The sequence below is a fragment of the Melanotaenia boesemani genome, chromosome 17 (genome assembly GCF_017639745.1).
Source record: "Melanotaenia boesemani isolate fMelBoe1 chromosome 17, fMelBoe1.pri, whole genome shotgun sequence".
Classification (NCBI taxonomy): Eukaryota; Metazoa; Chordata; class Actinopteri; order Atheriniformes; family Melanotaeniidae; genus Melanotaenia; species Melanotaenia boesemani.
The window spans coordinates 2,380,716-2,398,481 of NC_055698.1; the positions used below are offsets into that span (position 1 = coordinate 2,380,716).

At 40.6% G+C, this 17,766-nt stretch overlaps 1 protein-coding gene across 2 annotated transcripts in view; it reads right to left on the reverse strand.

The window, feature by feature from the left end:
- Positions 1-17,463, reverse strand: part of sept7a (septin 7a) — a 38,206-nt gene extending 20,743 nt beyond the window's left edge. The window contains exons 1-4 of one of the 2 annotated variants that reach the window (XM_042011568.1): positions 17,304-17,463; positions 14,271-14,272; positions 8,096-8,198; positions 862-968 (exon numbers count right to left, since the gene is read on the reverse strand). In XM_042011568.1, the coding sequence (XP_041867502.1) occupies positions 862-968; positions 8,096-8,198; positions 14,271-14,272; positions 17,304-17,358 (267 nt within the window). In that variant the 5' untranslated portion in view covers positions 17,359-17,463. The remainder of the gene's footprint in view (positions 1-861; positions 969-8,095; positions 8,199-14,270; positions 14,273-17,303) is intronic. The other variant, XM_042011567.1, reaches the window with a different exon arrangement.
- Between the last annotated feature and the right edge of the window lie 303 nt (positions 17,464-17,766).

Below are 17,766 nucleotides of genomic sequence, written 5' to 3' on the forward strand. Positions count from 1 at the left end.
TATTTTGCATATTTTATTTGCTTGTGAATTTTATTGACAATGTTTTTCTCTGTGAAGCACTTTTGCCTAAACTGACTTACTCCCTGGATATGTTTTTACTAGAGGAAATAATTCTTAGAGGCTTTGTAATTAATTAATCTTGATTAATTGCATTTTAATACAAAACAGTAGTAAAAGAAATAGAAAATATCCCTGGCCAAAAAATGAACAGACTTAAAGTTAAAGTGTCATTTTAAGTCCTTTAACCAGCAGCTCCAGCTGTTCTCTGGTTAAGAGTCTACAACGTGTTACAGAACTTGAACTTTCTACATGTTCTCCTCCACACGCTTCATTAACAGGCATTGTGTGGGCAGCTTTTTCATCATAAAATAAAATTAAACTGATGATCACATAAGAATTAAATAAACTCAGAAAGGAAAACATGATCAGGACCAATCAAATGCATCTTTTTTGGATTTTTTGCAGGTAATTTTTCTACAAAAACTGTGATTTTTTTTAAACTAAACTTGTTTGTGCAGAAATACAAACCCATCAAGCTAAGTTTAATGTCAAATATGCCATCATTTTCCCTCCTTGTAAGCATCCTGATTTAAAAGCCATCTTAACCCTGCAAATGAACAAAGTTCAGAACTTTAACCAGGATCTGATGCTGTTGGCTAATTTAAAAGTCTGACACATCTTTGTCTTTTGAAAACAAATGACCTCGTCAGAGCAGATCAACCGGTTCTCTAACAAAACCACAGGGATGGTAACAACAGCTCAGAGCGGCAGCCTCACAACATCTCGCACAGCAACTACACACAAACACACACCACCACAGCCATGTACTACAGGATTCACTCTGAGTGAATAAAAACTTACCTGTACAGTTTTTTTTATTCTATGAGAAGGACCTGGATATTCAGAGGAGTACAGGTCTGTGAGGAAGAGCGAATTAATCAAGGTTGACTTCCCCAGCCCGGATTCTCCTGAAAAACAAAGAAAAGATGGAGTGAAAGGCTGGAAGTGACAGTCAGAAGCATTTTCTGCTGTTCTTGTTTTTTAAGCTTCTTCTTTATGCCAAACCGAGGAGCAGATAATCTGCAGATGTTTATCAGCAGCCCTTGTAATACGCTCTTTTTCAGTTTAACATTCTTCACATGTTTCAGATTCAAAACTGCCCCCAAACCCCCCAAACAGGAAATGGCTCCCCTTAACCTTTTTCTTCTTTCTTTTCTTTTTAAAGAGGCGAATGATAACATTAGACAGAGGGAAGACAGACGGGTGGAAGGTCTGCCCTCCCAAATTCTTTTCCTGACTTTGAGAAATCTAATCAGAGAATCACAGGAAGGGAGAGGCCAGGAAGAATCAGCACACATTTTTTACTTCAGCAAAGGGAGGAAATCAGAAACACCAGGATCTTTACGTCTGAATCCACTCCAGAGAAATCAAGTCACTCCATTTATGAAAATAAGCTTGGCAAGTTAGCTGACTTATCCTTTTACACAGAAACAAACCAGTCCAGGCTTTCAAAGACCACATCACATTGTCAGGTGGACGGAGACGCTGAAGGGCTCTTCACCTACATGACAGTTTAAGGTCCAGCTATAACCCCTCAGGTGGGCCACATCAGAAACCCAATGTGTACCTGCTCTGAACAGCTAAGATGGAGAACAGAAAAAACAAAGTATCTGTTGTCAGACAATCTCTCCATGGAGACGTTAACGATGCTGCACTGGATTATTTACATGAACACTGATATAATCACAGGGCGCACGAGCTCAGGCCTTCTGAATCCAATCCCCGTTAGTTTGCTTGGAAAGTCCAGTTTGTTTGAGCTGTAAATGCACAAACTCTGGTCCACCTACCAACGTAGGTCTCAGTCCATTTCAAGTGAAGCAGACAATACAGAGGGCATTGTGGGTAAACACAACCAAAACATGCACGTGTAGAAGGATGGGCAGCTCTGGCCGGAAGACGAGGCTCGAGGTCAGATGTGGAAGAGCGAGGGAAACGTTCCGATAGAAATATGATCACTCCAGGACCGCTAGGATCTGATGGAGCTCCAGGTTTTACTCTGATGTGGTGCAAACAGTCCTGCATTAACCAATAGATCCTCCAGAGCCGCCTCTGGCAAGGACGGAAATACGTTATTTAAAAAGGTCCAGTTTGTTTGTCTAAGCAAGCAACTTTAATTATATAGCACTTTAAACATCCACAGGGATAACCACGGTGCTGTGCTTTCAGACACAATAGATGAAATACAAGAAATAACCATTCAATGAGGTTAAGACAGACGCAGGAGTCAGAAGATTCAAAGCCTGATTAAAAACACGAAGGAAATTTCACAGCTAAATAAAAATAACCACTCTGGGTAAAAGCTAAGGCATAAAATTGTGCAGTGTGAAAGCTGAATGTTGCAACCGTAAATGAACCGAGTCTAGGGGACTCTGGTTCAGAACCTGTTACTTTCTGGCAAACCAGTTCACACCAGTTTAACCAGAACCAACATGAGCTTTTTTCTTTTTAATTCTTTTGTTTTTAACTTTATTGTAATGTGGCTCTAATAAAGTGGACAGTAAGTGTATTTGTATATTATTTTGCTAAATATCTTCAGAGATTTTGTCAGTAGCTGTGTTTGTAGGGACAAGTCACCAAATGTGAAAGACCTGCTATACTGCTATAAAACCTGGAGGGTGTGACTGTGGTAAACCAAATCCCTCAGCAGAGAGCCTGTTAAAACTGGGGGGTGAGTGGAGGGTGATGAAGAGCTGCTGAACAAAAGTTCCAGTGTGAGCGAAGAGGCAGGCTTACGCCAGGCTGGCAGAGCCGCCTCTGACCTTTACAAGTGGTCGTGTCCAACATGGGCCACAGCTGCCAGCAGCTCAACCACAACAGGCCACGAATGCAGAGGATGGCGAGATGAAGAAAAACATCACACAAAGGGGTCTTTCTCTCTACACGCTCAGAGTCGTAAATATTTTCCTAAGCGGGAAGAGCCTCATTTAGTCTGAACTCTGGAATTATAACTCGTCTGTGATCAAACACGCTGTAAACATTTCTTCAAGGCTGAAAAGGAAACTGCGCAGAGACTCTGTGTACTTGGGAAGGCTGTGGTTTGGAGAAAATGTGGGTAAATTTGTGTGATAAAAGCGTCAGCTTAGTTTAGGGCAGTTCAGAGATGACGAGAACAGCAGAGCTGAAGAGGTGGCGAGCTCCAGGTCAAAGTCTCGGCTCAGTGCGAGAAGATGAAAGCCGAGAAGCTCTGGTTCCACAGAAACCAGACTCATCAAAACCGAATTTATGATGGTGGGTTCAGAGGATGCCGATCATGTTTGGCTGAAGCTGTAATTGCCTGTTTGGATGAGACGGGGGTCATGAATCTCCTAAAAACTAAACAACTGTACAACAGAGCCAGTAAAAGCTCTGCAGACTGTTCTGGGTGTCTATACGTTAGAGGAGGAGTTATTCTCAGTCCTCCTTCCATTTAAAGCAATTATCTGTAATTCCATTTTCTTACGTTCTAAAAACAGTCTCGTTCCTCCCATTTCATTCCGGTTTGTTTTCATTCCAGGTTGTCATCGTTAAAAACACACAAACACACACACACACACACACACAAACACCATCCGGATAGAGAGACACTGATTGTGGTTGGATGAGAAATATAAAGATATCCCTCCAACACGCTCGTACCTGTGCATGACAGTCCAGCGAGGACACAACACACACACATGCAGCCCAGTGCAAATATGTCCATGGCAGAGACTAGAGAGCAGGTCGCCCACAGCGTCCCGATTTTAACATTAACATTTTAAACATAAATTATAGTCATTACAGCCTTTAGAATAATGTTTTTTGGGAGGGAGCACTTTAGGCCCCTGTGGCACGGCTTAAGCTTTTGTCCTTTATGGCATTTTTTTCCTTACGTTACTTTAAGTTCACTTTAAGTAGTTTTGAAACCAGTACAAAAGTCTTTTTAAACCCCAGTGTCTATACTTCTACCCGAGTAGTGAATGAATACTTTCACCTCTGGTCGTGTGGAAGCTGAAGCTCATCCCAGCAGCTAGCAGGCGAGAGGCAGAGGACACGCTGGACAGGTCGCTGCGCTACCACAGGATTCCTAAATACGTCCTTCATTCATTCAACATTCTCTCAAACTTAAAAATAATATCTGAACACAAAAAGAAAACAAGATTTCTGCTCTGCTCAACATATCGTCTCTGGTCTGGCAAAGTTGTTTATCTGAGGTTTAATTTATCTCATTTTCTGACCTGGTAAAGACCAGGTGATTATTTTTAGAAACAAATCCTTTTAAATGTTCTGACACAGGATGTGTTTACTTTCCTTTTTTTCCCATGGCTGTATATAATGCCTTGGCTTTGTTGCGGCCCTGGACCTGTAATACTTCTCCAGTCTGCCGCTGTCTGAAGGGAAAGTCCCATTCATAAACACGAGCGAAGATGATGGATTTCAGGCCATTATGTTGAACGCTCAGAATTTCCCTTTTCAAAGATCATCAGACTACTTTCCAAATCACCTGCACACTGGAGGTCCACTGTATTGAAAGACCTGGAAAAGGATTTAACTGAAAGTGGTCGTTCTCTGCAAAGACAAACTTCTCCTGCTTCCCCTCCACCAGCCTCCTGCATGTAGTGGAAGTGAATAAACCCCTGTGGTTTACACAGCTGCTGGAAATTTCCTTTAAAGGAAGTGAGCTGGCTGCTAAGCAGGACTTGGCTCGGTGGTCCGGCTCTAAGAAGAAAATATTAGAAATGCTGGTTAATGAGAAGGTTTCAGGATACAGAACGTGACATGTTCATCATTAGAATTTGAACCAAATGATTAAATTAATAGCTCCATTTTTTATGTGATAAAATCCTGATTAATGGGCTGAATAGTTTTGCTTTAAGATAAAAATACAATCATGTTAAAGGTGTTCCTTCTTCTCATTCTACAGTCTTTGGCCTTTAAATGAGCTAAAAACAACTCCAGACAAAATACTGAGTCAAATGCAGAAGCAGTATCTGAAGCCTGCGTCCACTTTAGCAGCAGTAAGTTGGAAGTAGGGATTTTCTGGATGACATTATCAGTCTGTTTCATGGTTGTAGAGGAATTCTGCTCCACTCTTCTTTGTAGCGCTGCTTCAGTTTATTGGTGTCTACAGCTCTCTGACGGTCCCACCACAGCACTGTAACCAGGCTGAGGTCTGGACTTGAAGACTTGAAGATCTGCTGCTGTGTTTGGGATCATTGTCCTGTTGCATGAGACGGTTTCAGACAAGCTTTAGCTGCCGGACGGATGGACTCAGATGGACTTTAGAATACTTCGGTAATCAGAGAAGTTCATGGTCCATCCATCTGTTCCCCAAGTATTGTGGTTTGTTCAGATGCAGCTTTGCAAACATACAGTACTCACCCATAAAGTGTCATGACAATCAGCTTTTTCATTGTCAGAATGTCCCTAAAATCTTAAAATATAAGCTTTGCATGTGAACTTAAATTGACTTTCTCTAAACTTTTGAATGGACATGTAAACTCCTCTTGTGTAAATATTTATGTCAAACATGCTGTTCTTCAACAAGATCATTAACCATAAAAAACAAAAAGTAGTGTCTGAACCAAAAACTAAATGTTCTGGTTTAATTACAGCTTGTATCAAACAGTCCTCATCATCCTGCTGACATTCAGACATCATCAGACCAAGACCCCACCTAACACATGACAGCTTACTGACATGTTATGTAGTGGTACACCCACCACTGTTTGGTTCCATTAAACTGCTTGAGATGAAGGAATTACCTATGAATGATTCCACCTAAACGTCCTACATCCATAAAAAAACAGTGTAAAATCTCCTCTGTACATTTTCCATTAATTCCGCCCAAAAGTTGAATTTCCCTAACTTTTTGTGAGTAGTGTAGGCCGTGCTGCCATGTTTGCAGAGATGAGAGGCTTTCTCCTGCTTCACTTTCAACCAACCGTACTGGTTCAGTCTGTTTCTAACTGGACTGGCATGAACTTTAACATTTAACATGCCAACTGAGGCCTGGAGAGTCTGAGATGGAGCTCTTGGTTTTTCTTTTTGAACAGTCTGACTTTGGGCTGAACTGGCTGGGACCTTCACTCCTGGGAATATTGGTAGCCGTCTTTAATAAAAGAACGTGAATAATCTTTCTCTCTGTAGAATGATGGACTCCAGATGGTTTGGAAATGACCTTCTAACCCTTCCTGGACTGAGGCAGCAGCAGCTGTTTCTCTAACATGATCACTGCTGATGTCTTTCTTCCTGCAGAGCAGCGAACTGACAAACGTTTGTTTTTATAGATGAGCTCAGACCAATGATGATCAGTTTATCAGTGCTTTGATTAACAGGACCTGCAGGCTACTCACCCTGCTAATTCCTATAGAAATGGTAATGGTGTACTTTGAGTAGTTTTTACTAACTGTTTTTACATTTTGTCTGAGTTTCTTTTAAATAACACAACACTGTACCACATCATGTTAATCTAAGGTTGCATTTCTTAATTTTCAGATCTGTTAAGAACCAGAGGATTTTTTTCATGATCATGATCTGAAAGTTGAACCTTAGAACTGAAAGAAGGGGTACCTCTTTTTCACAGAACTGTACACTGTACCGGAGGGATCACCATCAATTACCGTGTTGGTCTCTGTCTGACTGTGTCTCATCCTGCTATCCTCTTGTTTATGTGAGCCCTTCTGTCCAAAAGGAAAACACAGAGCTCATTAAACTCTGTCGATCAGGACCAACACAAAGAGCTCTGGCTGCAGTGGCCAACAACAAGGTCAGACCCTGCCAACATGGAAATTGCTGCCAAATATTGACTTTGACTAACAAATGGCTCTGGCCCACATTCTCTTGCCCGCTAGCAAAGTTAGCCCCATCCCTCTTCACACACCATTATTCAGGAGCTCTCTGGCAGCATCCTGGTGTTAGTACCATCCAAGATGATAAAACCTGATTAATCTGCTACTGACAGCTATAAAATGCAGTAATACTCACAGCAATAGAAGTGAAATGAACTCTTATGTTTCTGGCTCGCAAGCTGTTTAGAGATTATTTGATAAAGAAACAAGATTTAAACAACTTAAAGCTCACCAAAGCAAGTAAAAAACAACAAACCACCAGTTTTTCTTGGATTTCTGATTTCTCTGAGTCAGATAATTGTACTGAGTATGCAGCAACTGTGTGATGCTGTCATGTCAACATGGAGAAAACCTCTGAGGAAGGTTTCCACCACCTGCTTCATCTATCACACCAGGATTAAAGCAGTTCTGGAGGAAAAAGGTCCAACCTGGAATTAGCAGGTGAACCTGATAAATCTGTAGATGTCAAGGTGAGTCCATTAACAGATTACATTTTTCTTTTTTTTCTAAGTGTGATCAGTTGTGGCTGGGCACCAAGAAGAAAAAAGCTCACACATTAATTCCTGATGTTTCATATTTTCCAGGTTCTTTTAGCAACCTCCACCCGTCCATGTACCATTCACTGAAAACAAAAACCTGTGTGCTCCATATTTCAGTGTCTGGAATATTTCTCTATAAATTACATGGCGCCTCATAAATTCCATAACCGCAGTGTCCTGAGCGAGTAGCTGCATTTTAGCTCTTCCATAAAGGACATCTGATGCTTGAAACAAGTATGCAACTTTGCTAATAGTCCTGCTGTTCTAATTACACACTGCACACAGAATAACCGCCTCTTTCGCGAGAGCAAACAGCAGGGAAACTCCAGCACATGACAGCAGAAACAAGCCTTCCTTGGAGATGGTCTCCTTGGCCCTGGAGGACCAGAAGTGACATGATTCAGGCATTTATGGCCTGTTCAGGTAGTGCTTCACAGCAGAAATGAAAGGAAGGGCTTCTCCACTTAGACCAGCTCAGCGGGCTTTGACACTGGCTGCATGAGTGAAATGCTGAATTTATTGCTACTTGTAAATAAATAACCATACGCCCAATCCTTCCATTAACGTGCAGATGCACCAACATATAAAGAAGAAAAAATGATAAAATGACTAATTCTTGTTTGTTTGCTGGAAACATTAAAATCCTGCACGAGGAGGTACCAAAGACGTAAAAAAACAAAAGTTACTTACCCACGACCATAAGTGTGAACTCGAAACCTCTCTTCACTGATTTTCTATAAACTTGATTGGGAAGATTTGCGAATCCCACGTAGCCCTCCAGGTTCTTCTGTTGCTGTTGATTAAAAATAAACTGAGCTGTTATTTTTTCCTCCAAAAGCAGCAAGACTACGCTGGAAAATAAGTGCAATTCTGAAGTGGATTCTACATTTACTCCTTCATTTTTCAGAAAACGGACACCTCAGTGATTTCTAAGCCATTAAATACGACCTATGCTGAAAAAAACTAAGCACAAACTTTCCCAGAGTCCTGCTGAACCGCATCACAGGACTGATGAAGAAAGAACAAAGAACTATTTTAACACAATTTAATTCTTCAGAGGCAGTTTGGGTGATTTGACAATTACAATCAAGATGTGTTACAGTTGCTCAGAAAACTTAATCGTTCTCCTTAATTCAGATTTTTCCAACAGGAAGGTCGTCTTCCATTTTCCACAAGAAACAGAAAACGGCTTTTCCAAGCAGACAGAAACACGTTAACATCAACATATAAACTTATGTAAGAACCAGTGCAAAGATGGAAAGAACATATGCAGAATTACAGCTAGAAGCACGTGTTTGATTATTACTGAAAGAATCCTCATTAAAACATCATCAAACAAGCTCTGAAGACCCTCATATTTACATTTATGAATATTCTTTTTGTACTTTCCGTTTTAGTACATCCCGCTGTATACTGTAGTCAGACCACAACATTTAACCTGCCAGCAAGGATTAATTCAACTACCTGGAAGAAAATGTAATCCTCCAGGTAACTAACCCCGACCAAACAGGGTTTCTGTCTCGTGTTGACTGGCTGTCCAGGTTGACTAAATATCAGATGGTCTGGTGAAATATTAACTTTGGATGCAAAGACTAATAAAAAGCAAAGTGATATCGACTGTGCCTAAAGTTATTTTAAATCTAAAAATTAGCCTCACACTGTTGGTTTGTACAGATTCAGGACTTCAACCTAAAAACAAGAAGCAAGATTTTTTTTAAAGTATTTTGTGAACAGATAATGAAGATTATGTTGCAGAGGCCCTTCACGCTGATGGGAAATAAGAGGAGTACTTACAGCTGAGATGGAGATCAGAAAGGGCAGAAGTCAAGGTTGGCAGCAGGTCCAGGAGGCAGAAAAACAAAACAAAAAACAGAGAAGAATTAGTATATCCATTTAAATAAGTACAGAATACGTACAAAAAGTAATATACAAACAAGTACAAGCAGAAAAAACATTTAGATTGATAAATAATGCATAAATAACGTTTCCAGATTCAAGTCCGTTCTAAAACAGCACACATGATTTGCAGCGCATACAAACGATTTACCTCCAAATAAAATACAGAACTTGTTTTCAGGAGGAGAGGATGTGCTTTCAGAGGAATTTAAGTGTGCAGCGTGTCAGGGCGAATTTGAAAAGTATACGTTTCATTATCAGGGCTAAAATTATGGAATAACAGATAAATGAAAGCAACAGTTTTAGAGAAAAAAGGTACTAAATGTATAATTTTAATACAGCAGTTTAATGCAGGACGGTAATAACGTCGTCTGAAGCCAGACCTGCTGTTCTTTGGTTTATGGGAGGATAGATCTGTTACCGTGGAACCGATGGAGAAAGGGAAATTAATGTGACGAGGTGAGAGATGTGTTATAGAAACGGGGTAAGTTTATACTTCTGCCTACTTTTCATACCAGCGAGCAGAAGGAAATAAAAAGTGGAAATATTGTAAATGTAAGAACATGTTTGAAAATGTTTCAGTTTTATGGCAAAGGAGACGAAGAGAAAAATGCAATGACTTGGTAGCAGGTTGCAACACAAACTGAGCAGAAACGTAGAGAGGAGCGTTAAACCGAACGCGTGGCGTCTTCCCAAACGGCTCGAGTGGCCGACAGAAAAGGCTCCTCCACGCCTCAAACACGGAAGTGGTTTGGATTCAATAGAAATGAAGAACAGTTTCATATAATACGCAAACTTTGCTGTGGGATGGTGAACATGATTAAAAATAATCACTCCAGAAATAACACTGGAAGCATGAAGGAGTGGATGAGACTCAAAGGCCAAACAGAAAGTCACCGTCTCATCAGACCAGAATATTCAGAACGAAGCAAAAAGAAAACAGCAGCTGGTCCATGTTTCAGAGAAAAGCCAGAGACGTGCGTTACGGTCATTATCAGGACACTTCTAAAACCAGTGGGATCAAACTGTTTTCTGAAACACATCAATATAGAAAACATGGTGATAAGATTTTCCCCATGTGGCCCAGAACTAGTTTCAACATAGAACATGTAATAAATATTACAGCTGCCAATAAGACACATAACTTCTTCTATGGACCCACATACAGATATAAAATGTTCCACTTTACTTTCTACAGCTGGTTGCATTTCATTTCCTTGAAACTGCTGACATTCACCTTGACACATCTCAAATAAATAAATAAAACAAAGGGCTCGTTGTGGAGGAAAATCTTGTATATGAGATGTTATGGCTGCAGTTTGGAAGAAGACATATCCAGCTACACTGAACCAAACAAAGACAAATCCATGTGGTCTCTGCTGGAGATTAGGGCTGCAACTAATGACTATTCTGATGGTCGATTAGTCACCGACTAGTCGACCGATCAGATTTTGTATCTCATGATTATTATAAATGGATCTTATTTCACTTTCAGCTTTGAAATCTTGCATAAGGTTATTAAGAAAGTCCGACTTTCCTCCACTTTAAATGTTCGAGCATTGCAGACGTACTTCCGTGGTACACAAGGTCCGCTTTACAAACCTCACATGTATTTAATTTATTTTGTAAGTTTAACGTGAAGTTATTCCAGACTTTTGACGTTCTCTGCCGCCGTTTTGCGCCCTAGTCCACCGCCATTTTTTTTACCCCTGGCGGACTTATTGTGCATGTGCAACTCTCAGCAGAGATAAAAAAAAAAAAAAAGAAGACGATATCTCACTCTGTATTTTTTCCCCCTCTTTGTGCATGTGCATTGTGCAACTTTCAGCAGAGATATGATTAGAAGGTGATGTCTCACTCTGTAGTTTTTTGCCGACAATAGTCGACGGCTAAATTCGTTGTCGACTATTTTCATTGTCGACAATAGTCAACAATGTCGACTAATAGTTGCAGCCCTACTGGAGATGCACCAGCCGCTCTAACATTGACCACTTTCTGATAATGAAGACTCTGTGCTCGTCAAATTTACATGCATGGAAAGGTTTATGTCACAAAAACATCACAGCGGGCAAACGTCACTGATGAAGGTTGAAAATAACATTTGGTGGTTTTGGTTTGGTCTTTGGTGGTTAAGACTGATTTGTGCATGAGACAAAAACTTTCCCCTGATGAATGACATCAACTACATCTGAGCTATAGCTGGAAAGATATTCACAGGCTCAAACTTCACTAACTTAGAGGCAAATAATGATACAACATGAGACAACTGCAGAGACAGAAAGTGAGCAAAATAAGCAGAAATCCTCTGAACTGGATAAAGAACTGAGGTCTCAGATGGGAGACCGAACGCTGCAGGTTGTTTGTTGTCAGTGTGGAAATACCAGAAGAAAAGGAAAAACCTATTTGTGGGAGGAATAATTCCCAGACACGAAGAATGACTGACCCAGGTCTACCTGACCCAGGTCTTCCTGACCCAGGTCTACCTCACCAAGGTCTTCCTCACCCAGGTCTACCTCACCAAGGTCTACCTGACCCAGTTCTACCTGACCCAGGTCTACCTCACCAAGGTCTTCCTGACCCAGGTCTACCTGACCCAGGTCTACATGACCCAGGTCTACCTGACCCAGGTCTTCCTGACCCAGGTCTACCTCACCAAGGTCTTCCTCACCCAGGTCTACCTCACTAAGGTCTACCTGACCCAGTTCTACCTGACCCAGGTCTACCTCACCCAGGTCTTCCTGACCCAGGTCTACATGACCCAGGTCTACCTCACCCAGTTCTACCTGACCCAGGTCTACCTCACCAAGGTCTTCCTCACCCAGGTCTACCTCACCAAGGTCTTCCTGACCCAGGTCTACCTGACCCAGGTCTACCTCACTGCCTCCTTTAAGGAGGCTTTGCTGAAACACTTTGGGCAGCAGAGTTACTTCATGTTATTCTTTCATTTTCAGGAGCTGCCATCAGTTAATCTAAGAGTTTATGTTAATGCATCCTTCAGTCAACACACTCGTTTTACTGTAACCACACACACACACATTTGTGACAGGCTACCAGCCAGCTGGCTTACATCCTCTCCACGCTTCTTCCTGTTCTCTGGACAGCTGATGAACAGCAGAGCAGTCAAATATTCACACTGACAGGAAGCACTGAAGCAACGTATGACACTGACAATGACGTTTCTGTCCGTTCACAAAGCTTCTCTTTTTATTGTGATAAAGCGCCTTTTCAGAAAGTTTAAATTACTAAGAAATGAGAAGTTATACTAACATACATGGGGGACAAAACACTACAAAACAGGAGCAGGTAAACAAATTAAACAAAAAAGAAAAAAATGTATATATTATTATATAAAGTAAGGAAAAACAAAGAATAATATTAATTTATAAACTAATAGGAATTAAAATAACAGTGATATTATTTTTATCACCAGCATCTCCTTTTCCCTTTCTAACTTACAATACTTCTAAAAAAATGAGAAAGAAATTAATACTTCGTTCATATAACACGGTAGTTTATGGATAAACCACCACTACCAGCGATGTCAACATTACAGATTCTCTTGGTGTAGGGCTCTTCTATATATTTTAATGCCAACATAACAAAATAATATAGAAACAAAGTAAAGTCACCAAGAAGTCTCATTCCAACTAAATCCATTCTGTTCTATAAACAAATAAATCCTACATATTATCTCTGAATTTCTCTCAGAGAAATAGATGAAAAGGCTACAGAACTTCTACCCAGACCTCTACTTAGACCTCTACCCGGACCTCTACCCAGACCTCTACTTAGACCTCTACCCGGACCTCTACCCAGACCTGTACTTAGACCTCTACCCGGACTTGGGAGGCTTCTTTCTGAAACCTCATAGTAAAAATGCTTTTCAAACTTTGGTCAGAAAGCAGGAAAACATCCAGCAGCTTTGACTTCAGCTTTGACAGAATTGCTGCTGTTTGACATAAATAATACTGAACAGTGGAAATAAAGAAACTAGGCCACATAGCTGGAATTAAAAATGCTTTCTTCCACAGACAATTGCACACTGATGATAAAAAAGGTACTGATTGAATGCCAAGTCATTATGTTTAAAGAACAAAACTATCCATCAAAATATTTCCAGACGTTTTCAGGTTTTATCATCCGTGTGACGTAACGTTCAGTGATCGCTGTTTAACTCGTCACATTGCTGTAAGTCCAACCAGAAAAATCAGAAAATCAGAAAATTGCAAATGACACAAAGACATTTAGTTTCAATGTTACGTCGGGTAAATGTTTAACTCAGTTACACATTTACCTTTGTTGGAAAAAGCTGGTGGCTGCTCTGCAGGAGACAGTAAAACATCCATTTCCCAGACCTACTATATCCGATGCAGGGTCGCCAGGGGTGATGGAGCCCATCTCAGCAGCTGCTGCTCTGATCAATAATTATATGTTTTGGACAAAATCTTTTATAGAAAGTTATGATATTAAGATAATATGATTACTTAATAGTGGCATTTAATACCACTATTAACTGTTAAATCGCGTAATTGTGACATCACTAACTACCACAATAATAACTAAAAATAAATAAATGAAGCTTGTTTGCTGAACTGCATCGCAGAAGCAATAACTGAGGTCATTACAGCTGCACTCCACAAAATTATGAAAATGTAGGCAAAAATTTCAGCTTCCTGAATGTTAGTGAGTGTCAACCAAAATATGACAGAGTGTTTTTAAAAACACACTCATTGAAGAGGCGATACGGAGGTGTGGAATGTGAGACGAGTAAAAGCTGCTGTCAGCTTTCTGAGCCATAAGACGCATGCTGCACACTGCTGCTTGCTAGACTACCGGAAACAATGTGGTCTGACGCTGCCGGAAGCCGGGGCTGCAAAGAGGTCCATGCAGCCTGAAGGCAGAACCCTGAGCCCAGACAGCGAATCCTACAGCAGAGAGGACCGCAGACCCCTTCCCACGACCTTAAGACAGCTCAGATATTTCATACGTCATCTGCGCTGGTATTCTTCCAAACTTCTATGTTGATGCATCTCAGCCTCGTTCACACGGTTTCTGAAACATTCCCCAAATTAGATTTTTGTCCTCACATGGGAATAGGCTGAGTTTAAAAGAGGGGGAGAATGTTCCAGTAAATTCCTTTAAATTTCCTGTTTCTGTATTTCTGCAGATTTGAAAGCAAAATGACAAAAAGAGTATCTGATCTATTTAAACAGAATACTGTGAAACTACACCAGCTAGCTCCAGTACTAGACGTTTTATATTGCATAAACGTAGCGGAGCTGTCCAGCCATGCTTAATAAAATGACCCCATTTAATAAGAACCTAATTCAGTTGTGATCCTGAACAACATAATGTTTGTCCCATTAAAAAGGATAATTAAACGAGTGTTAGTTCACAGCAGCTTAACTCAGACAGAAGCATCATCTGGAACAGATTCTATAACAATAGCAGCCAATAATATAAAGCGATACTTAATCATAGTAAGATCAATAAAAGTCTGATGAGGGAAAACTCCCAGATGACAAATCTACATTCACCATCTACTTTATCAGCTCCACCTGTATAAGTTCTATTAACACAAATATCTAATCAGCCAATCACATGACACAACTCAACTTCCTTAGTCATGTAGACGTGGTGAAGACGACTTGCTGAAGTTCAAACTGAGCATCAGAATCAGGAAGAAACTGGATTTAAGTTAAATCAGCTCCACATTCAGATGCTCGGCTCAGAATCTGCTGGAAACATCATGAAAACATGGATCCATCCTGCCTTGGATCAACGCTTCAGGCTGCCGCTGGTGTAATGGTGGGGGGAGATTTTCTTTATGACCACAGTGGAGCATCTTCTGATGCTACTTCCAGCAGGATAATGCACCATGTCACAAAGCTCAGATCATCTCCACCTGCTTTCTAGAACATGACGATGAGTTCACTGGACTCCAACGGCCTCCACAGCCACCAGATCTCAGTCCAGTAGAGCAGCTTTGGGATGTGGTGGAACGGGAGATTCTCATCATGGATGCAGCCGACAAACCTGCAGCAACTGTGTGATGCTGTCATGTCAATATGGAGAAAACCTCTGAGGAAGGTTTCCACCACCTGCTTCATCTATCACACCAGAATTAAAGCAGTTCTGGAGGGAAAAGAGCTCCAATCCGGTGCTAGCAAGGTAGACTTGATAGAGTGATGGTAGGACAGTACTGACAGAATTACCAGAACATACAGATAGGAATAAAACATGTAAATACAGTTATTTAAAATAAAAACAATCCCAAACAAATATAAACAGATCATACTTTAAATTGCAATTATCAATTTCACTAAGGAAAGGGAAGGAAATAACAGACATTAGTTGCTCCAAGTTGTCTATGGTGCTTCTGGTTGTTTTACATCTGTCTTGTATGGATGTGCTACTAGATTTCAACACTTCATACATACACAGCAATTTGTCATTGCATTGTTTTTATTTGATAATAGTTTCTTTGCTCATATTAAAGAAAAATCCTTGTGTGTGTATGGAGCAACAATTTTCAAACAGTTTCTATTCCGCAAGAGGAATGCATTCAGCTAATCAGGGCGTCGCATAGCTGCAGACACGCCATCATTCTTTCATTTTAGGTTTCAAAATCCAGTGGTGGAGGGCCTCATCCCAATTCCTCCCCCGGGCCCAAACGCTCTGCAGTGGTTAAGAGCCACTTTAAGGGATCAAGGAGGGGTGGTCCTCTTGGTATCCAAATCACCACCATTGCTTCAGCTAAACATTATAAGACACTACTTCTTGACACCTTCCCTATTTAAAACAGAGGAGTGGGGCCTTGGTAGTTCCAAGAGAAACAAATGAAATACAGATGATAATACCTCCACCTGTGATGCAATTTTAAACATGACTGTTGATGTACAACAAGCTCAGAGAGGACTCAGCTCAGTCGCATTAGATTGCCATGTCACCTGATACTTGGTCTGGCTGGCAGAAGGCTTGACCTGCCCATCTGTGCTATGTCAATGCCACTATGCAAACAACGCAGACAACATGCCACTTATATCCAGTTCTGTTCCAGTAATATCAATAAATATGTACTCATCTCCATGCTGGGAACCAGGACCACATATTCCCCTCCATTCATGCATAATTTTTTTCTACAATACAGATGAATATAGTAGGCTTAAACTGAATGAACCAGCTTTTTAACACTAACATCACTACAAACCTGACATCACACTGAAACTGTGCAGACAAGCAGCTTGGTGTAATACAGCAGACTGACCTGTTTCACCACATGGGAGATAACACCAACCTGTGCGGGCTTACATGCTCTAACACCCAGTTATACTTCGAGTAAACAGCCAAACTATCTTAGATATCTACGATGGGTTTGTGATTTTAACGGCAACGATTACATTTAGTGACATAAATGGGAAATAAAAGGCTAAGGTGGCATTTACAGACAACTTTTTTAATTTTATTTTTTAGAAATGCTAGGGTAGTAATGATGGGTTAACATAATTTATCCAGCTACAGATACTTACATAAAACTGGGGAACAGTATTAAATGCAGTAATTTAAACTGTGTTACTGTCAGCACAAAGCAATGGATAAATCTAGGTGATTTACACCATTAGATTAGCTTTACTTACGATAAGGTAGCTAGCAGCCTCTATTAGATTTACCTATGTTCCTGTATAAAGGCAAAGTTATAACTAGCATAAACTGGATCAGGAAGCCATGGTTGTTTCCGATGTGTGTAGCGAAGTTGGTGAAGAAAAAATGTAACGACATATCAAGCTATCAGACTTACTTTACACATTGTTTGTTGCGTTATTATTCAGAGAAAACTATTCTACCCACGCTAAGCTAGCACTCAGTGAGTTAAGTCTGTGCTGATTTTCCACTGTCTCTCCAAGCGTTTCGTTACTAAACGTCGACACAGTTTGAAAAGTTTACGATAACTAAAAACAGTTTCAGGACAACAGCAAGGCCTTTTTAAGCTGAGAAAACTCACCCATAATTCCGCCGTTCCCGTCTGCTTCGCTGATCAGCGTTTCTCCGCTTGACATTCCCTCTGTAAAACTCACCACACTTCTCTACGAACTACTAGTAAGTATTTGTGGGACAAACTTCGATACGCACGTTATTTGACGTACCAAACGTCATTAATGCTAGACCGCCAAAGCAAAATACGTCCGTTACGTTTGGAGAATAACAACCTTGAGATTTCGTTTCACTTAATCGAAAAGCCGTTGTAAAATAAAAACAGGTTAAGAAATATGGATGATATGCACAATAACCCAACTAAACTCATCCAATATAAAATAAAGGTTGGCGTCACTGAGCTCACACGATATATTTAAAGGCTTACGTAAAGTCTGTAAATCTGCGGGCTTTCCGTATCTTAAACAAAGAGGTAAGTTAGTAGCGCCATCTAGTGGTCATAAATACGAGCTGCAATTTAAACTCCACAAGCA